Source organism: Seriola aureovittata, chromosome 12 (assembly GCF_021018895.1).
Source record: "Seriola aureovittata isolate HTS-2021-v1 ecotype China chromosome 12, ASM2101889v1, whole genome shotgun sequence".
In the NCBI taxonomy this organism is placed as follows: Eukaryota; Metazoa; Chordata; class Actinopteri; order Carangiformes; family Carangidae; genus Seriola; species Seriola aureovittata.
In genome coordinates this window covers 8,254,922-8,276,235 of record NC_079375.1, presented here as the reverse complement: position 1 = coordinate 8,276,235, position 21,314 = coordinate 8,254,922, and the positions used below count along the sequence as shown (strand labels likewise).

Here is a 21,314-nt window from a genome sequence, read left to right as displayed (position 1 = left end):
AAAGGTCTGCTTTTTGAGTCATTGTATGTTTTAATTTTGGGCATTTTGTTTAGTTGATTATTGGGCCACACGTTTTTTTCTTCTTCTTTTCTTTAATATCAAAACATTTTAATTTCTCTCCTGGATGAATAAAATGTCCATCCATCCATCTGATAATATGTGCTCAGTGTTATCCAAGATGTTTTGTATAACTCAGTAATGAATCCATTAGTATGAGGAAAAGGTACAGCACTTAAAAGTTTTGTAGTTATGGCATATAATAGAAAGAAATTACCTGAATCACAGCCTGCAGCCATTTCTACAACGCAATGTGATGGTTAAGTTAGGAGTTTCACACTGAGTGAGCATAAAAGGGAGAAAAAATGGAAATTGAATATATTGTAGGATCACTGCTTTATTTCAGCCTTTGAATAATTCAGTACAAAAATAAAACAACAAGCAATGTCAAACATTTTCTTCATCTTTTATTATTTTACAGCCCCACAGAGTCAGCATGAGATTACTTGACAGTGTTTTTTTTTTTTTATTATTCCCTCAGCGGATGTTCGCATCCCTGCAGTCGAGCTGTTGGTGTGACAGTGAGCTGGTTTTTAAAAGTAGTTTGCCACCCTGCGAACAGACTGGATGTTGGGGTTCTCTGCCTGCCACTCGATGTGGGTGGTGTAGTTTCCTCTCTCCACGATGTACATGCGGCCGCGGTAGTTAGGCTCCTCATACAGCACCCAGCTGTTTGGAAAAATACAGAAAAATAATGATGTTTACATGTGCAACATTCAGTGTAAGACAGGGGATAAATAAAGTCAAAGCAAGGCAAATTTATGTATATAGCAGAATGTGTACATGAGGTAATTTCAAAGTGGGTCTAAACACATACAAGGCAAATTTTGTGACATACTCTGGCAGTATTCTACCTCTCTTGGCTTATGTACATCTAAAATAGATGTTTATGGTTTAAAGGGCAGGTTTAATGACAAAAAACAATTACGAAACAACACATTTTCTCACTTACCTTTTTATGGTATGGAGTCACAGATAGTTTTGAGTCACCTCTGAGATTTTTTAAAAGAAACCTTCTCTTTTAAAAAAACAATATTTTGGGGGATGGTGTGTGTATACACATATATATGTGTTTGTATATATAAATATATATATATAGAGAGATAGAGAGAGAGAGAGAGAGAGAGAGAGAGAGAGAGGGAGAGAGAGAGACTGGTATGCTGTTCATAGTCAGCACCTTAAACCCTTTGGCCACGAGGGCAGCCCAGCTTTGACCCTAACACAGTGAAGATGAATGAAATTTTGTTTGTAGCACTAAAATCATTGACAAAATAACATGTAAAAACAATTACAATAGTTTCCCAGTTACGGTCTTTTTTCTCTTTATCTCGCCTTCAGTTATTAGGAGAGGTCTTTGTATAAGCCGCTCTTGCACAAGCTTTTGTTTGCTTTACATTCATGTATATCTGAGTATATGTAGGTGGAAGTGTGTTTGTATATGGTGAATATCTGTGTACATATTATATCTATTATAATAATTGTATTTTTCTAATGTGCAAACAAAAGATGTTCAAAGAAACAGTCTCCATTAAAACTGCTGGCAGTGTGTTTAGTGACATGTCCAGGACACGTTTTCTTGAAAGTGAATTAATAAATTAATTCAGTTTTTCTTTGGTGGGTTTTCAGATGGTGACCATGAAATCATCCCGATTTGAGTATGGCATTTCCTGCCTGCTTTCTGCTCCTATGTAATAAAGGCAAAACTTACTTAATAATATTTTTTTCGATGCTTTGAGCACCACAGACAAAATTAATTTGTCCTCACAGCAGGATATGCCATATATTAAGCTCTCTGCATGGTTAAATACCAAAAGAGGCATGTGAGAAAATATGCCTTTTGTGATTAGAGTGACCTTTAACAGTTCAGATAGGGTCACACAAAGTGATAAAGTTCACTAAAGTGCATCCATGAGGGAAGTATAATGAACCAAAAATATTCTAAAAGATGTTGTGTGCCTCTGTTTTGTGTCTTGTGTAGTTAAATCAAACACTTGATGCAGGGACACATACGCTCCGTCTCCGTAGACCTTGATGGAGTTGATACAGTTCTTTGTCAGGCCTCGGGCTTGCAGGAATGGACAGTCGTCGCACAGCTCCACACACTGGCCAGCGAAGTTGTCTCCCTCGAACAGCTCCATCCTGTAGTGCTCTCCATGCTGCGGAGGATAATGACATGCCAGCTCGCTGAGTCATAGCAACAGTGTTAGGCTTCACCTCACTGCAAAGAACCAAGGCCTTCTCTTTGATGTGACAGGGACTGTATTGTGCGCGTGAACACTTGCACCTATAGAAATCTAAAGGTTGAATGTACATGCGGATGACGATATGTATAGCCCACGGTGTGTCTGTGTGGCTTTTCTTTCAGCTGTTGCTGTAAATACATGATGTTAGAAGCAGTAAGTCGCTGATATGCGTCAGACTAATTCATGCCCCCTTCTAAAATCAAGAAAATCAAAATGATACTGACTTTGATTTATCTAAAAAAGAAGCTGAGGCCACACAAATGCCAGTCTGCCATTCTTCTTTTTTTTTTTTTTTTTTAACCAACCAAATATTTGTCTGACTCTGGGGTCTCACATACACACACCCTTACCATCCTGATTGGCTTGCAGGAGCCCATGTGATCATTATGGGCATTCCAGCGCTGGAATTCAGGGTACTCTCCATGCTCCAGAATGTACTGTTGGCCCTTGAAGTCTGGGTGGTCAAAGCAGATGAAGGCCCCGCTCTCCACACGGACAGAGTTGACCCTGTTCATGAAGCCTCGGTCCTGAAAGTTGTCGCAGTCGCTGCAGATCTCCAGCTTCCTCCCAGTGAAACATTTTCCCTCATAGAACACGATCTGTTTTTTTTTTTTTGCCACAACAGTGAAAATTAAGATATTGCTTTTTCTCCTAACAGATACTTGCTGTAAAAAAAAAAGGGTTATTTCTGACTTACACTGAGCAACAAATAATCAGAAAGATATCTTGAAAAACACAGTTAGGTGTAATATCAGAGGTTTGAACAGTCATCTACATCACTGTCTTTTGGTGATTGACTTTTGTTTTGTGAAACACACTGCATAGGTTTTGGAAAACCCCCTCTGTGGATGCATCCTTGCTGTGATACTCACCTTTCCTGAGTACTGAGACATTTTTCCACTGTTAGCTGTTCCAAACTAGTCACACAGTCTAAGAGTGGAAAAATTTTGGACACCCACATATATATGGGTGACAGAGAGCATGGCGGTATCGCGAGGCCGCTGCAACAAAAGCACAACAATGGGGGGTTTAGACATTTTGCCACATGGACAGTTTCCCTTACATGTACCAGTGCTGATATTGGACTTTGGCTCTAGACGGCTAAACAATAGAGTGAGAGAGATTTTGCTTTGATTGGGCTTTGAGGGTGATGGTGCACTGAGTCAAAGCTGCAGAGTAATATTTGGGTTGGTTCCAGACGAACGGAGACAAGGAGCAAAACAAATACAGGGAGGGAAAGTGTAAATAAAATGTGAAAATGTGAAAAAACAAAAGAAAAGGAAAAGAGGTGCGGTCACATAGTGGATTTCGATCTACTTATCCGCGGGTTTTAATGGCAGCGGGGTGAGCATGCCATACTCACTCACAAAGCAGATTTCCCTCCGGCTTTTCTTTTTGGATGCCTCTCTGTTGTTGTTGCTGCTGTTGTTTTTTCTCTGCTGCTGATCCAGAGAGGATCCCTGGATCCTGGAAATCTGAGAGGAAACTCTCAGTTACAACATCACACGGCAGCAGATTTAAGGTGAAGCAGGATACAAAAAACAAACAAAACTATTGTCATATACAGTAGCAGAGATAAAACACACATTTGAAAAGACGGAAGTGGAGTTTCACAGATTAGTGAGTGTGGGGTTTTGTCTTTTTAACAGACTATTAGCAGGAATAACACCTGAGGAGGTCAAGAGTCAGTGCAGGAGATTTAAAATAGGATTTAAATTTTAGATTAAAGATTCTTAATTTTGTTTTTATTTAAAAAAAATAAAAATAAATAACATATTTTTCAATCAGCCACTCAACTTCTGTTTTATTCTCTTTCATTGGATTACATTAAATGCTACTTCAAGTCAATTCAGACTCTCTGCTTTGTATTTATTGAGTCTTTTCATGTTGAGTGCCAATGTTGTTTAACCACCATTAAGCCGAAGGTATTATACCTCATATGGGTCTGACACAATCCACCTAAAGCAAACATACTGTACCTTTGACTAATATCCCCCTTTCCTATTAAGGTACAAATCCCACTTGTATAAATCTTTATTTGAGTCTTTGACAAATGCATACATTAATATTTACAAAAGTCTCATGAATTATGTACAGTAGTTGACTAAGGGCGGACAGCTCTTGCATAATGCAGGAATCTGAACATTGGGAAACTCTAACCCCTGAACACAGTGTACCCAAGGTGAGTGTGGTGCTAAGCATATAGACTTAACAGAGATACACTACTTAATGGGACGTTGCCATGACAGGACAAAGTATGAACAGGTATAAAAAGAGAGAAAGTCGATGAATATGTCTCAGTCATTGGCAGTAACCAAGACAGACAAATCAGTCAGGTATGTGCACGTAGAACGACAGGTTTTCGCTCTTGTTATGTCTGTTTAAGCTTTTATGTGCTGTTTGTTTTTTAAGTATGTGTAATAACAATCAATATAAAATCAATATGTGCTAGAAATTTCAATATGTTTGCTATCAAATGTCAATATCACTATCACAAGCTCTGAATTTGTTTCAAATATTTAAAATCAGTTCCTTAAAACTATATTATGTCTGACAGTAAAAAACTCATGCACAATAACAGGAGCACTCAAAGGTACAGTACATGTTGTATTATCATGTCTGTGCTTTATCTCTCCCAGGCTGCATTATTGAACAGAACAATGAAGTTGTTGGTCTTGGCTTTAACCATCGCCCTGCTGTTTACAGCTGGTGAGTCTGTCACTGATTCTCCACTGAATAAACACAACCTCTGCTGGGAGATCTGCTTTCTCTGTCGCTGCACAGGAGCACAATCACAGCAGACCTGTCGCTGACTCAAAGACAGGTCGTCACACTTCTCATCTGAGAAGTGAAAGTAATTGTGATGGTCCGAGCGCAGTGTCATCCTACATGTCTCTCTCCTCTTCCTTTAACATCTCAGTCGACTAAATGAAACCAGAATAACTTGCAAATTTACCGGCCACATTTTGACTGATTCGAATGACAATCACTGAGGCCAGAGAAAAAGCGATGACTGGAATATTTTCTTGCTTTTTTTTTTTTTACTACCAGGTGAAGCCCTGAACTGCCACCGCTGTGTCTCCAAAAAGGCCGGAGGCACCTGTGAGCTCAGTGTGGAGACGTGTAAACCAGGGAAGGATGGCTGCGCTGCTGCCAGGTTCCTCAGAGAACCATGTAAGTTTATCATAATACTCAAGCTCTTCTATCAATTAACAAATGGTCTGAAGACTATGTACATAAACTATAGTTAAACATAAAATATTATCTTTGCTGTGAATTCTAGTTATACTTGTATCAAGAAAGAGTTGACAGTAACTTCCTTAACATTGCTTAAACAGAATCGGGCAAGTAAGCAGAAAGTCAACTGAATGTGAAATGTTTGGGAATCGTATAAATATGTGAGAATTACATTGTTTCTAGCACAGTGAAGTGCTTCTTACATAATAAAAAGGCACATTTTTTTTTAGTTAAACCTTTTCCTTTCTTTACTTTCTAGATGGCCAGTACCAGAAATGCATGGCTCTGTCAGACTGCGAGATGCTGAAGACGAATGCCTACATCAACATGAAGTGTTGTAGCGATGACATGTGCAACACCTTTTAACATTCAATATAAAAATCAAAGAACATTACAATCTGTTGGAGTATGTGTACGTCTGTGCGAGGAATTCATCCCCCAGTGACTTCTGCAGGCTGCGAGCTGCTGTAGGCATCTCCCTGGTGTGAGTGCATGTACAAATTCAAAGCATTTACATTTAAAAAATGAAATAAACACTGTAAACATCTTATCCTGGCAAGTTTAAAAAACAGCAGTGCCTGTGTTCATTCTTGCGTTTGGAAATCTTTGACTTTTCCAGTTTCTTTTTAACTGCCACATCAAGTCATTGACTAAATCTGCCTGCCGTGATCATAAAAAATAGCAGGAGTCAGAGGCTTCATGTTCAGGGGTTACCAAATCTTATTCTTACTCTAATTTCCGGCAGGTTGGTTTATTGTCAGGGTCATTTCTCAGTTCTTCACTGAACAATCATTCATCGAGCTTCCGAAATTTCTAATCAGTATAAGATCAAGAATACATCACTGATTATCTTTTTACAGGACGGACCCTCTCAGCCACTCGGATAATCTATTAGTCAACTGTTCCTGTTGCTCAATCATTAAAAAACATAAACAGTCAGCATATAGTTACAGTACAAAGAGCTGGAACAAACTTCCAGAAGATATAAGACTCAAGATTTTTAAGTCTCAGGGTCGAGTGGAAGTAGTCAAAATCTCTACGATATCAAGCTTGAGTGTTTCTGTTCAAATACCAGAGGGAGTCTGAGGACAACTCTGGAGTTTTGACATTTTGGGTTCAATCCTCAGGCTCTGTGGTGAATGTTGAAGTCCAACACTCAAAGCAAATATTCACAGGCTCTGGGAAAGAAGGGTCAGTTGTCAGGCCAAAGAGCTCATGGTGTTAGAGTTCTCCTTGGAAGATTTGTGGATGAGTCTGAACCTCGAGCGGCTCAGTATATACTGTATACTTATAGTGCATGCCTCTCTCTGCTGTTTGAACAGACACACTTGAGCTCTAGTTCTTAGAGATTTTGACTCTTTTCATCGGATTTTAAAAGTTAATGAACCTCATTGCTGCCAAACACTCCCTCAGCTACCTCACCAGCACAACTTTCTCTATTTCTTATAGCCTTCCAAGTCTTTCCTCTGGGTCAAGTTGCCTCAGGGTCAAACCTACAACGTTAACACTTCTGAATGATCCTGTTACTTGTACCTCTTTGCCACCATGGTCTACCATTGCTTCTCCCAACTTTTCCTTTGGGCAGCACCCAAGGGAAAGAGTCAAAAGCTCATAGAAGAAGTGTGTAAAAGGTCCTTCACTAAGTAGCTTGACAATGTTAGAGGACTGCTTAGAAGTTTGAGGTTGGATTGTCAGAAGTTCCGTGAATTCTGTGACCAACACTCAACTTAGTGAATTTTGAAGTCCGACTTCCAGATAGACACAAAAGGTCCCAGAAACACTGCTCAAATGGTCCTGATCAAACAGCTCAGGGAGACAAAGGACTATTGAGAAGTTTTGAGGTCAAGGGTATGATTATTGTGATGCTCACTATATACTGAAATCCAAATGTTCAAAGAAAAAAAGTCAGAAGCTCTGAGAAATAGCACGTCAATATATCTGGTCAAATAGCACCTATAGAAAACATTTTAAGGCTCTAACAAATGTCTTTTCACAGCAAGCTCAGAGTGTTAGAGAAGTACTTGGAAGTTTTAAGGATGTGAGTTCAATCCTTATTAGGCTCACTGAATTTTGAAGACCCACAATGAAAGACTCAAATGTTCTAAGAAATACAACTTGGAAGCATCAGAACAAATGCCTAAGGGTATCTGCTCTGAAGTTTAGAGGTTGTAGTTCAATCCTTGGTGAATTTTGAAAATTTCAACACACAGATGAAATATTTAAGGAGTCTTAAGAAAGGTGGCTTTAACCAAATAACACAGCATGGACGTTCTGAGGATGTGGGTTTGATCCTTTTTCTTTCCAATTTTTGAAGTCAAAAGCCGAAAGTGAAGCCTGGAAAGCACAGACAGAAGCTCTCAGAGTAATTACTAGTGTGGTGGGTTAGTTTGCAGTGTCTGGTTCAAATCCAGTTTATTCTCTGTTACTTTACTGACTCTCAACATAAAACTAAACCAGAGACTCTTGCTATTGGCTGTTCCAAACTTAACTGATTGTACTGATTGACATAGTTATTACATAAACATGAATTAAAATGCTACTACAACACGTTTCAACTATTAGTAGGTGATTTTACTGATGTTACCTTGTGGTTCTTTTTGCTTTTAGTGTTTTTCCTGTTTCTCCTCACAGTAATCCCTTTGTTTTCTTTATTGAACTGACTCATTAGATTCCTCCCTGCACTTCAATCTTGCACTCTCTCCAGTTTATTTCAGTCTTTTTATCCCTCCCGCAAAGGACATTGAATTATTTTTGACTGTGTTCTAAAGAAATAAACATCAGTAAAACTAATGATCCACAGTCAAGCCTGCTTTACATAACCACTTTTTGCTTTAATGATTACAATCAAAAACATTTGTACAACATTTTCAACATTAGAAAATGGATGCAGATTTTTTTGGCTGACAGTAACTGCTATGAAAACAAACTGAGGGACAGAGAGGTGGATACTGCGTGGAGATGAAGTAGAAAAAGAGCTGTATATTGGAGGGACCAAACAGCTGGTGATGTATCAGAAGAAACGTCCATGTTTACTTAACCATTTTAAGAGTGTATGCATGGCGGATATGACATTTCTCCTCTTCTTCTCCTATCTCGTGTTATTTAAACAGATAAGGGCCCATAGCCTATATGGGAGCGGCATAATGAGAAGCTAAGATGCATCAAGCCATTACTGTCTCTGGCCTTACGCTTGTCGTCATTACTGTGCACAGGAAAACATTTTTTTCTGATACACCCAAATGATGTTTCTATGTTTTGCATCAGTGCCGAGCACAGAGATGGAGGAGGCGTGGACTGTGGGAAATATTAGACAAGGGAACCACCACTCATCCTTCTTTTATCAAACACACAAAGAAAAACAAGGATGACAGAAGGGAAGAGGAAATACTGATAAATAACAGTGGATTCAGAGCCATAAATAGACAGTATTGGATATTTAGGACCCTGGGGGGTGGAGTCAGCTGAGGTGGAGGAGAACTGGCAGCTAGCCTTCAAGTAACGGGATATCCCAGTGCAGTGTCCTGTGTGTTGATTGGGTGGCTCTACATCATGGAGCAGGATGTTTTTCCTGGCTGCACGCCGCCGTCCATCTTCTCTGCCTCCAGGATCATCCTCCGGAAAACTTCCACGGCTGTCTGAGAAAAGAAAGAGACACACACGCACAAGAGGTTGTCACATGTCTTGGTCACACCACTTTGAATTTTCCAGCAGCACACACACTACATCCAGCGAAGCTTCGCTGGTTTTAGGTACAACAGAGCCGGCGTTGTTTTTATGTGTATTTACCCACAGCCGAGCGATACCGCTTGCTAACTTGATTTAAAGCAGATTATCTGACTTCCTGAATGTGAACCTTGGTTGTGGAGGGAAATGCGTCCTCCAGAAAATGGACAGAGGGTTTCGAAAATCAATTTCTGCTGCACGTGTTGCAAGTTTAATAATAGCTTATGTTGGTAAGATTTCAGGCTTTTCCTGATGAGCCTGAGGTAAATGAATAAAGTCTAAAGAACAGTGGATACAGTGTGATTTTTCTTAGAAGCTGTGGTGGATAAACTTCCTAACAATTGTTAAAGCTACATTTGGGCCTCTCGGGGGCAGCATAACAAGCAGTAAATATAAAACTGGCACACAGTATTATCCTGTTATTAAGTTGAAACAGTGGCTTATTTACATGTGGAGTTGACATTGATGCAACGATAGCATTTGTGTTTGTGTCCACCTGACAATTTCTGAAAGTCGAAGATTCCCTCTCCTTTTAGCTCTGGTTTGCTCTCTATCGACTCTTGAGGTAAATATCTGTCTCTTTAGCTGCTAAATGCTCCACTATGTTCACTTGCTAGTTGCTAACTCTGTGTACTGTTTGGTGCTGGGAACCTGTGGGTTTTTTCACAGTAAACAGCTCCCCACTGCAGCTGGAAACAATGAGGGAACCAAAACAGAGAGTGGAAAGATGCTAAAACGCTTCATAGATCTGAGGCAAGCTGTAGAGCTGGGTGATAATTCTCTATGGGTTTATCACTACACATGACACCTCTGATATTACACATCATAGATCCATTGTTAACATGAAAATATTGATTAGTGCAGCTTTAAAATTATATATAGTCCTTAAACATTTCAGTCCTGGTCGATCTGCGACACCTGTAGTTACTGGCAGTAAGTGCAAGTCTTATTAAATAACACAGGCTCCATTTTTTCACTTGATATGACATGTTTATCGACTGCTGGGGTCATTGGTGTGAGAAATGGAACAGAAGAAGAGCAACTTGTATCAGTTTGCAGCACACACACTAATTGTTTTATTTAGTGGGTATGCCATTTGAATCCAGTGCGGGATTCCACACGAAACAACTTCATGGAGAGACGACAAGAATGGTCAAAATGTATGCAACGGAGGCAGAGATATCCTGACCTTCAAGCTTTAGTATGGGTCAAGCTATAAAAATGCTCCATCCTACACTTCCTACACCCATAATGCAACTTGATATATGGTAAAGGTCTTTTGAGCTCCATGTCCTCAAACTGTAAGACAGGTTTTCTGTTACAAATGTGTAGTCTCCAAGTCTCCCTGTGGTATTATTTTTAGACTGAGAGAGAAAACTCCCTTCAGCGCCACATCAGACATTATACAGCTGTGTAGTAATTTCCTATGATCAGTGTGTAAAATAGACAGCTCCACCTTAAGGATTATAACTTTACATGAGACTGAGGCCTTTGTCAGACCCATCACACAAAACTTTTGTCTGTCCGTCCATCCATGCATCCATCACAGGTTGCCAGGCAATCACAGGGCCGACACAGAGAGTCAGACAACCTTTCACGCTCATATTCACACCTACAGCCAGTCAACCTGACCTGAATGTCTTTGGAATGTGGGAAGAAACCCACGTAAGTACACAGAGAACATGGAGAGTCCACACATAAAGGCCGCAGCCAGCCAGCAGGTTTGGTCCTTCTTGCTGTGAGGCCACAGTGCTAACCACAGTGACGCCCCATATCAATAAGTACTATTCATTTTTTGAGCCTAAAATGTAACTATCATCGTTTCTGTTTTTAAAAAAATAGACTGGATAAATAGGCTTTGATAATAATCAAATACAAAAATACTTGCAGGTGAATATTACCTGTACAGCCTCGGCTCTTACCTGGTTCTCTTTAGCTGAGGACTCCATGAAGGCAGCGTTCCAGGATTCGGCTAATGCTTTTCCCTCTTCACAACTGATTACTCTAAAGAAAAAAAAATCCCATGGACAGCAGGCCAGTCAGGGTAGAGCACATAAATATTTCAAAGTAAGGCTACTGTGTTGGCTTTAATTCCTCGAAAAATCTGCTCTTATAAATGATTATATTGACCTGGTCTTGAGTATGCTGAATTTGAAGGACAGACAGAGACCAGTTCTAGCATGCTAGCTTGCTGCAAAAGGCCGCCGCTTCTATTTAGGTCATCCCTGAGCCAGATATTAACATCTGCTCTGTAGTTTTGTTTTGGTCTCATATGTCAGAAATGTTGAGATTTGCATTTCTGCCTCTGGGAGCCTCTAAAGTGATGAGCAACTGAACAAAAATGATGATTAAAACTGGCAAGTGCTTTGACCCATGTGTTTACCGACTTTATAGTGAACATAATATACAATTTAAGTGTGCGTTAGGACATACCGCTCCATATGTAGGTCGTTCTTGTTTCCGACGAGCATAATTGGTACTCTGCATTGGAGGGAAAGTAAATGGCACAATGTCATTTATGCGTGATGCATTACACACTGTATGTCTTGGAGTTCATTAGACAGTAAAAGGAGAACAGGCGCTATACTCACTGAACTTTTCCCACCATGTCCAACAGTTTTTCATGGATAACCTGTACAACTTCAAAGCTGCAAGAAATGAGCAGTCATACATTTTACGCAGCACAACTCATTATACAGAACATAACAGATATTTGTTGTCTTTAAGAACTATACCTTTTATTAGATGTAACTGAATAGACCAGAATGTAACCGTTGATATCTATGGAGTAAGTCTGTGGGAAGATGGAGTACTCATCCTATGGAGACAGAGAGAGAGAAAAATTATTTGTATTCCAATGTTACAGGTTTTGAAGTTGAAGATATCAGATGTGATGAAGCAGAATTATCACCAAACTCTGAAAAAGCATCATTATACCAACACATATTTACATTAAAGTCAATTAACCAATGACAGACTGACAAAGAATGCTCTGCATCCTACCTGTCCTGCTGTGTCTACCAGCTGAAGATGGTACTCCTGTCCATTTATTGTGATCATTTTAGTAAACGCTGCAGTTAAGGGAAAAGACAAATTACAAATGAACCAATAGAAAAGACAAATATTAATGGATGGAGAGCAAGAAATTCTCTTTCAAAATAACTGCCAAAAACAACAAATACAGTAACAAAAACTCATATGCTATACAGCCTACTGCACCTTCATTACTTTTATGTTTTCAGTCTGCAGATCTCGAGATGTACAAGACACAACCCCATTATGGATCCATTTTGGTTTGCATGGGACCACTGAGTTCATTCGGCACAGGAATGTCAATATCTGCCTGGAGAAGGGTCATATTATCTACAGCGGGACTGAGGGATAGCACTGCCTGCAGCACCTCGCTGATAACGCTGATACTTCACTTTATGTTAACCATCCATGGATTATTTATAGATACAGACCACACAGTCGAGAAACGCAGGGTGGTATGTGAGCATGAACATGATTGGCGAAAAGTGAAACAGCCTACAGGTAAAAGTTTAGACTCAAATCTCTAGAGAGTCTGGGAATATGTGTGTTCAGGCGGTTCATGGATTACTATATGTTCTGTCCTTCAGAAAAATGTAATGTTAAAGAACCCTCAAGCAAGATCCCTCTCTAAGCCAGGGATGTCCATGCTTGTACCAATCAGAGAGTCAGCAGAGTTTAATTTCGACCCAACATTACACCAGCTGAATTTTCTTAAAAGAAAGTTCTCCTGGCTGAAAGTGTGAAAACTGATTAAATCAGCTGCTCTAGTGTTTGGACACACTGGTTTAGAGGGAACATTGGACCCTGCTGGGGAACAATTATGTCACTTACATATGTCAATTACAAACAACACATAAAAAGAATGTGGCATGATAAAACAATTTAGGAAGATTATTGTCTACATTTTTGTCTGGCATCACACTTTCCATCCATTCATCAACATAAGTGTGAATCAGTCCAATGTGAAATCTAATCTATGTAATGATATATCGATATCAAAATGATATAGTGATAGTGTATTAGAGCTGCAATGATTAATCAATTAGTTAATTATTTGAAATCTGATAATTATGATAACATCAACAAGGATCTGAAATACATGACACACATTTTTCACTATTTTCTGAAATTTTATGGACCAAACAATTGATAGATAAATCAAGGATTAGTCAAGAATGAAAATAATTGTTAGTTGCATACGGTACGTTGCATGCAAAACTCCAAGGGGAAATGATGGATGTACAACCACCTGGTATCATGTGACCAGAATTCCATACTTAAGTCATCTGGTAACAACTAAACATCTCAATGGCATCTGAGAAAGTTAAGCAACCCCATCCACTGGGGAAGGCCACAAGATGTAGCTGAAAGCTTTGGAAATACCAACAAGAGTACCTCGTGATGAGAAAGGTTTTTTTTCTCTAATACTGATTCCAATCTCACTGCCCGATCTTGCGTGTTTCGACCATGTTTAATAATTAGCTTGATAATCAAACATATTACCACACATGAATAACTGATGAATGGCTAATGAGTCCAAGCATATTACAGCCTATAGCTCACATACATACAGAACCGAGAGATGAAGAGCTGAAACAATTACTCGATTCATTGATTTATTTACTGCAAGAATTTGAATAATTAATGAATTAATATGTTTCAGGCAAAATGCCAAACACTCCCAAGTTCCAGTTTCTACATTGTTTACCATTTGCTGCTTTTCTTTGTCCTATGTGACATTATATTGAACATCTTAAGGTTTTGGAGTGTTGGTTGGACATTATAACTTTGGGCTTTAGGAAATTGTTTTTCAACAATTTTTTCTGACGTTTTATAGACGAATCAACTGATTGGTTAATTGAGAAAATGAGAGACAGATTCATCGATATGGAAAATAATTGTTACTTGCAGCCCTAGATAGATGTACACTCAGCTGCCAGTTTATTAGGTACATCTAAGTAGAACTAATGCAGCCTGATACAACAGTCTATGAACCCACCCTTCAAGAGGGTTATAATGTTCAGTTTCTGTTAAAACTGATTAAAAGTGTTGATTTGAACTTGTAGTTTGTGGTGCTGTTGAATTGTATTGTGCTACACTGACAGGTGTTTCTTTGACACTGTCCACCCCATTTATATTAATGAGTGTAGGCTAAAATACAGAAACACCTGTCATTATTACAGTTACACAGTTCAACAGAACCAAAAACTAAATCATCAGGCAGTTGAATTTACACCACTCCAATAGTTTCAACAAAAACTGAACCTTACCTTCATGCTGGGAGGATTTATTATCCTTATAAAGTGGCAACTGAGCATATGTACAATTCAGTATCAAGATATTAGTCAGGGTTTCTCAGTGTTTCATGGCAGAGGCGCTTGAAACAAAGACCTCCTCATCCAACATCATAATAAATTAATAGATATTAAGGAAATATAACATGAGCCTTTCACCCTCTCAAAAGCCATTGTATTTAGTGTGGCTGTTGTTGAGGCAACAACTCAACAAGATGACACGGACAGGATCTGGGTGGTTTACCACCTCAACTAAACAGTTTCCTGGGGGAAGCCTGCTTGTGTATCAGGGTGCAACACTGCACTAAATCCCCACTTACTGTTTTCTATTGTTGGGTCATAGGAGTCAACAAACTGGCCCTCCACAAACTGAATTGTCAAAGAGGACTTTCCTGCAAAAAAACAAATAAGAATTAGAAACAAGGAAAAGGGTTCAGAAGTTTTCAATATATTTTTGGCTATTCACAACTAGGGTACGTCAGTCATGTTCAGTGATTCAGGTGAATATTCAGCAAAAGGATGAAAAAATTAGGATGAGTGGCTGTTACCCTTATCCACATTATGAAAATAATAATGATAATAATACATGGAATTCCTATTGAAATGCCAGTAAAGCTAAAACCTACTAAGGTCACATAATGTACCATACAAAATCCTACAGTAATACTATGGGAGATGTTTACAAATTGTACAGAGATTATATCAACTCACTATAGAGTAAGCAGCCCTGAACACAATACAAGTCTCCGTGGGAATATTACACGGGTTTTTTGTTAGTGCTGGCATGCTGGCTGGGCCTCCAGTCGTAGTGCTATCTGTATGTGCCATCTTACCACCCTGAACATCCTTTTACCGCATACAAATTGCCCTTCTTCGATTTTTAGATGCGATAAAATAAACTGCACAGTAATGCGTCAAATCCGGTGGTCCTTCAGGCCTTCACGGGGCATGGCACCAACTTACGCAGCTGGCGTTAGGGTAATTGATAATAACGTATCTATAAGAAGGCGAGTTGTCGTCAAATGTCTATCTTGTACACATTCAGGGAGGCCCCATGTTCTAAAAACCATAAGGCCATGTCTCACCTGGTGGCGCTCATTCGCCCGCTCTGAGATGTTGCGTGATAGATCCTACTCCCTATAATTTAAGTCTATTATAGGAGGCGTAAACCGCTCTCATAATGGACTTAAATTGACCCGAAAGGCCGCTGAAATCTAGCCTCAACGTCGCGTCCGAGGCCTTTGAGATGTAATTCATCCCACACTCCGTCTGGTCGGAACTCACCTACGGATCTGTACCCGAGGATGGCGATTTTTCGTGATTTCGGCTGCGGCATATCTCGTCCTGGTTATCGCATCTAGTCCTCGGGGTCTACCGCAACCTCCAACCGGAATGGCATCCAAATTCAAGGGGAGCAGAGATTCCACATACAGCCTCCAGATGACAGCAGGAATCCTTCTTATTTCCTGTGTTTATGAGGAATTTTACGTCCACAGCTTGGAAAAAAATGTTATTTCAGGTCATATGAAAAAGCATGGAGTATCTATAGATCTACAATAACTGCGTCACTCCCCTTTGCGAGGTAATGAATTAGTAATTACTGCTCCTTATTGATTGGCCATACGCCGAGTAAAGGCGGGAATTCATGTCTCTTGTAAAACTGTGATTGGATGAGGCAGCTGTTCATCTAGCAACAGTGCAAAGTCTCTGAAATATGATTGGTTGATACATGCACTATGACGTACTGGGTGGTCGGGTGCAATGTCATTCCTATGTTTAGGGTCAGGGGGCAGAAAAAACTGGCCTGACTGATGGGACGTCGTCTTTTCTTTAATAAACAGACACATTGCAGTAATTCTTTTATGAAAATTGCAAGACATATCTATGTAAAAATATTACCTATACATCATAGTGGCTATATAGTGGCTAAAATTACCACGGAACGGGCTTCAATAAATATAAATTCATAACTGACACACCATTAGAAATATATATAAACTATATATATAAAGGTATAAACTATGGTATATGTGCAAGTTTATATGCAAGTATAAACATAGTATCTATTATAACAACCAAAGTTTCTACGGGAATATTAATAATAGGATAATTTTAGATGATGGCCTATAATAAGGGATTAAAAAACGTAGCCTACTAGGTGTTGTGGAATGAGTGGGAGTGGGTGCATAAACTCACTAGGGCAGTTATATGGTATTTATACTTTACTTGAATATTTACATTTTCTGCTACTTTCTTCTTCATTGCAATACCTTTTACAGTATTCCACTACAGCCTCATGGTCCATTTAGTAGTTTCATTAGTTTCGTTAGCTTTTGAACACATGAGGCTCATCAGCAAATGAAGTCAGGTATGATGGAATTGTAGATCAAATTTCCAATATATGGACTTCTACAATTAGATCAACGTTAATGAGACGCCCTTTAAGTGCAGTTGTTAACTGAGAAAATTATATCTGCTGATGAAGCTGCATAACAGATGGACCTTGAGATAAGGTGGTGTTGTCAGCTGCTGTAAAGTAAAGGACAAACCTCAATGCTTTAGTTAAAATTAGGCCTAGTTTGACCAACATTAAAATGTTGCATACATTAATGGATGTGTCACACTCTGAAAGGAGCCATTATGCAACATATGAGTATTTTTACTTGTCATACTTTGACGACACTACACTACAGTTTGCTGGTAAGACTTATTTTATTTTACTTTAGTAAAATTCTTAAGGCAGGATTTTTACCTCTAATGAAGCATTTTTACACTGCGATATTGTAAAACTAAAGGAACTGAGTACTTGTTCCACCAGTGCTCCCAATCACTATGATGATGATCAATACGAACTCATTTGTGAGTGGACAACCACAGACACACAATAAATCCAAATATGAACATTATCATGGCTCAGGGAAAAACAAAAAAGCACAGTGAACTGAGAGAGAGGTCAGATTCTATGCATTGTACATCTGGTGGTTTTAACAACATGAGGAGCACTTTTTATATATTTCATAATTAAACACAAATTACACATGGTAGATTTTGATTGATAATTCAGATATAAACTTAATGTCTTTAAATCAGCCTGTTTTTACACCACATAAATGTTAATGAACAATAACAAATATAAAGAAATATAAAAAAATAAAGATTTAAAATATTTCTACTAGATTTCAATCCTAACAGTGTGAGGAAGGCCTTGAGATATCATTTTATCTCTCATTTATGGAGATAACTAATGTACGACTGAACAGTTCAATGCATGAACAAAATGAGGGAAAAAATAGAATAAATTGCAGACTTTTCATGGCTAGTCAGAAATTTCTTAGTTTATGGGGTTGGAATAGGTCAATTTAGACTTTTCTACAATCCTGGATACTGCCCTCTATAGAAGGATCACTAGTGGAGTAGCCAACATAAATATTAAAGGAATGATTAAAAGAGAAATACTACACGAGCACCATGAAGTCGTACCACAGACACAGTACACACGTGTTAATCCCCAGAGGTACATTATTGGAATACTACCACATGAATTAAATTAACAGGCTGTTCAACAGTAAAAAATACTCCTCTGTCTGCTTTAACATTGGCCAGTAGATGTCCCCATAACACCATTTATAGCTCACACAGGACCCACTTATAGTACCAGAAGCCCATCTGTAAGTGTTCAATTAACTATTATATATGCTCATAGAAACATCACCATCTAATTACTATTTATTTCCATCTCTTGTTTTTGGTTCAGACTTCAGGAATGCATGAAGCACCATCTCTCAAGCTGTGCATTGCAATAAGACACAACCTCACAAATAAATCAGACGACACAGATCTTTGATTATCTTAGATGATAGTGTATTCTGTTACAGAAGTTAAATACCCAGGTCTTAATATAACCGAAGCCTTAAACCAAACCACAGGCATGCAGCAATACCATAGGAACTAAAGCCACAATTAGTGGGCTAAGCCTATAGGCAGACACTGGAATTCAAGGCAGGCGTGGTGAAGGTGGTGAGATGATGAGATTCCTCTTTGCTTTTAAACTCTAATGTTACGTGTTCATGTCAATCATTTCTCAGTCCTTCAAAAACACACGTGATGCAGTCTGTGATGCTGCAATTTCTTGACAAAAGAAAAAACTGCTGAAATTTTTACATTTTCTCTATGCTTAATTGCCAGTTTAGAGAGTTTTGGTAGCAAAACTCTTGAAATAATTATATACTCTCTCTAAAATAGCCCACAGGCCCAAGGGTGTGCAGTTTTTCCTGCCCTGTGACCAGTGAAATCCCCCATTCCCCTGTCACGTCCCGGGCCATTACTACTTAATCACAGAAATGTCCAACTCCCCGTCAGTAAGACCCAACTGTTTTGCCTCCACATACACTTCTCAGCATGGGAGACAAGAAATCACTGGCGTCAGCAATAGGCGATTTGTTCTGCATGACATTGGGTGTCAAAAAAAAAAAAAAAAAAAAGCTTGACTGAAATGGCTGAAGGGTGCCTGCAATCACTGGATACAAGCACACACAAATACACACTCATGCGTATGGACACTGTCACTTTCTCTGCCTCTCCCTCCTTCAATCTCTCTCTCTTTCTCACACACACAAACACACACACACGCTCTCGGGAAATTACGATGACCAAGAATAGGTCACATTGGTAATACAGCCATGTTCTAGCCCGGGATTACAGTGCGCTGACATAGGCCAACAATAAATACCCCCTGCAAGAACAACAGGTGTCTGACAAGATTGTTTCAGTTTAATAAAAGGCTTACACAAGTCTCAGAGAAATAATACATTAAGCTCTTTTAGACATGTCAGCCATTTATTGCTTCATCCCTTGTGATTGGAAAATTTCTTTTTTTCACCACAACAATTAATCTCACTCAGTCTCACGTGCAACAAGTCACAGATGTGATTGAGGTGGTGGTGTTGTGCATGATTGCTAATGTTATAAAATCAATATTCCTGCCACGAACCATGTTGCAGGTTGAAAATACACTTTGGATTTCCAGTCTTTAATTTCTTTAGCTATATGTGAGCTTGTGGACATGCAGCTGGAGCCTGTGTCTCTGAACCCTGGGTGTGTGGCACCGGCGCCAGCCTCTTTCAACTCACTGTGAAAGCACCCCTGGCTCTGTTAGTATGCCAGCCTGAGCGCCAGCGGAGCGAGTCAGCCACATCCTCCAGCTGGGTCTGTGCCACCAACAGGCACCTGGACCCACTTGCAAACCTCATGAAACGGAATGCATATTTAACTCAGAGGAATGCATTTGTGTGGCATCTTCCACCAGTGACTCGTATAGCTGTGTGGTGCATGGACGACACCCATTGCACCTTTATTTTGCTCTTCTTTGAGACTTTTACAGATCTGTTGGACGTAACGTGGCCTTTTTAACTGACAGATTCACACTTAAGACTCTGCCTCAGCTGCTGGACTGTGTCCAGAGTCACACAGGCCTGAAAGACAGCCATCGTTATCCAACTCTCACAAGGTGTCATTGTAGGGATCCAATGATTACCATATCAGCACCACATGAAACATTTATGGCTTGCTGGCAGTGATGGTCTGGCAAGCATCCTAATTTATAGAACAGAGCTTGTCAGATGCTATTGTCTCGACTTCTGGTGGCATGAAAATAAAAAATCATCAGCCCACAATGAGAACTTTGTAACATAAGTGTCTCCTCCGCACCTGACACACCACCAAGGCCTAGTTCAAAGAGACAATTCACATATTATATGTGCCACACACCCACCTAAAGTGGCTTGTTCATACTGGCAGAGCTACTTCCTTTCCTTTGCTCTGCTGTCCTGCTGCTGCACTGCTGATTTGCTAACTCTGTTGTTACTCTACAATGCCAACACTTGCTGCAACTGCTATGCCTCATGGAGCATTTCATAGCTTCTGATTGGCCCGTTGGACTGCCTTTATGAATTAAGTAAATAAAGTTGCAACGCCAACAATGATGGACTCCATAGCATTGGAGCATAATGAATGAGATATAGATAAAGGCTTCAAAAAAGTTTATTGATACTATTTTGTGATATATTGTAAGTAGGCTATTACTACTAATAGTAGAAGTAGTATCAATGAATGTTGATGCACTATAGTCGGTGTTACTTTATATAATGATTCAAGCACAAAATGTTCATAAAATTGATCACCACCATCTCGAATCAAAACAAACGCTTCGTCGGCCACACTTCCGGTCTCCGTTTGGCTACAACCTCCCCTTCCTTTACGTTTCAGTCAGGAAGTGTTATGAGCCACAAAGAAGGCGGCCATTGAACACATAAGAAGAAACACAAGTGAATAAAGTTACACTGTGTTCACGAGAACCAACAAAAAACTGTCTAGCTACAACCATTAGCCACGCTAGCATTGCCGTGACGTACTCCACAGCAATGCTAGCAGTTAGCCAGCTAGCAATAGCAACATTTGCTGAACACATTCATAATATCGGAAACAGCTAGTCAGCAAACATTATCATGGCTACTGTAGCCGGTCAGTAATGAAAACAGCCATGTAACAATGTGTAGCCATCAAGTTACTCACACATGGAGGAGAAGAAAGGTCAGTTCCGAGTCAAGCTGGACCTTTTAGCCGCTCGTAGTGCCGTCCATCTAGGCCAGACCAGTAATGGCTCCATGGTCAGACTGAGAGATAAATTTAGCCACGGACTGGCTGCAGGAGCCGGTAAAAACTTTTAAAA

At 39.5% G+C, this 21,314-nt stretch overlaps 3 protein-coding genes across 5 annotated transcripts; 1 reads left to right on the top strand and 2 right to left on the bottom strand.

Moving 5' to 3' along the window:
• Positions 1-374: 374 nt before the first annotated feature.
• crygn1 (crystallin, gamma N1) lies at positions 375-21,246 on the bottom strand. 3 transcript variants are annotated; one of them, XM_056392036.1, is made up of 6 exons: positions 21,158-21,246; positions 3,664-3,775; positions 3,173-3,301; positions 2,651-2,899; positions 2,068-2,213; positions 375-726 (listed from the first exon to the last, which is right to left on the bottom strand). In XM_056392036.1, the coding sequence occupies exons 3-6, from the start codon at positions 3,191-3,193 to the stop codon at positions 591-593; spliced, it is 552 nt and encodes a 183-aa protein (XP_056248011.1). In that variant the 5' UTR covers positions 3,194-3,301; positions 3,664-3,775; positions 21,158-21,246; the 3' UTR covers positions 375-590. The 3 variants fall into 3 exon arrangements, with proteins under 3 accessions (XP_056248011.1, XP_056248012.1, XP_056248013.1); XM_056392037.1 differs by having other exon boundaries at positions 3,668-3,775; XM_056392038.1 differs by lacking the exon at positions 21,158-21,246 and having other exon boundaries at positions 3,664-3,813.
• On the top strand, positions 4,554-6,087 carry ly97.3 (lymphocyte antigen 97, tandem duplicate 3). The gene is made up of 4 exons (XM_056392040.1): positions 4,554-4,636; positions 4,940-5,009; positions 5,352-5,474; positions 5,797-6,087. The coding sequence occupies exons 2-4, from the start codon at positions 4,961-4,963 to the stop codon at positions 5,901-5,903; spliced, it is 279 nt and encodes a 92-aa protein (XP_056248015.1). The 5' UTR covers positions 4,554-4,636; positions 4,940-4,960; the 3' UTR covers positions 5,904-6,087.
• LOC130179208 (GTP-binding protein Rheb) lies at positions 8,343-16,172 on the bottom strand. The gene is made up of 8 exons (XM_056392035.1): positions 15,872-16,172; positions 14,908-14,979; positions 12,264-12,331; positions 11,996-12,078; positions 11,852-11,908; positions 11,694-11,741; positions 11,183-11,264; positions 8,343-9,172 (listed from the first exon to the last, which is right to left on the bottom strand). The coding sequence occupies exons 1-8, from the start codon at positions 15,921-15,923 to the stop codon at positions 9,080-9,082; spliced, it is 555 nt and encodes a 184-aa protein (XP_056248010.1). The 5' UTR covers positions 15,924-16,172; the 3' UTR covers positions 8,343-9,079.
• Positions 21,247-21,314: the final 68 nt, after the last annotated feature.

Excerpts from the sequence above, each read along its gene's own strand:
- crygn1 (XM_056392036.1), bottom strand. The coding sequence starts at position 3,193 with ATGTCTCAGTACTCAGGAAAG. Across the intron at positions 2,900-3,172 it reads TGTCTCAGTACTCAGGAAAG|ATCGTGTTCTATGAGGGAAA; the intron begins GTGAGTATCACA and ends AAAAAAAAACAG. Across the intron at positions 727-2,067 it reads AAGGTCTACGGAGACGGAGC|CTGGGTGCTGTATGAGGAGC; the intron begins GTATGTGTCCCT and ends TTTTCCAAACAG.
- ly97.3 (XM_056392040.1), top strand. The coding sequence starts at position 4,961 with ATGAAGTTGTTGGTCTTGGCTTTAACCATCGCCCTGCTGTTTACAGCT. Across the intron at positions 5,010-5,351 it reads CGCCCTGCTGTTTACAGCTG|GTGAAGCCCTGAACTGCCAC; the intron begins GTGAGTCTGTCA and ends TTTTACTACCAG. Across the intron at positions 5,475-5,796 it reads CAGGTTCCTCAGAGAACCAT|ATGGCCAGTACCAGAAATGC; the intron begins GTAAGTTTATCA and ends TTTACTTTCTAG.
- LOC130179208 (XM_056392035.1), bottom strand. The coding sequence starts at position 15,923 with ATGCCGCAGCCGAAATCACGAAAAATCGCCATCCTCGGGTACAGATCC. Across the intron at positions 14,980-15,871 it reads CCTCGGGTACAGATCCGTAG|GAAAGTCCTCTTTGACAATT; the intron begins GTGAGTTCCGAC and ends GTTTTTTTGCAG. Across the intron at positions 11,909-11,995 it reads TCAGTTACATCTAATAAAAG|CTTTGAAGTTGTACAGGTTA; the intron begins GTATAGTTCTTA and ends CATTTCTTGCAG.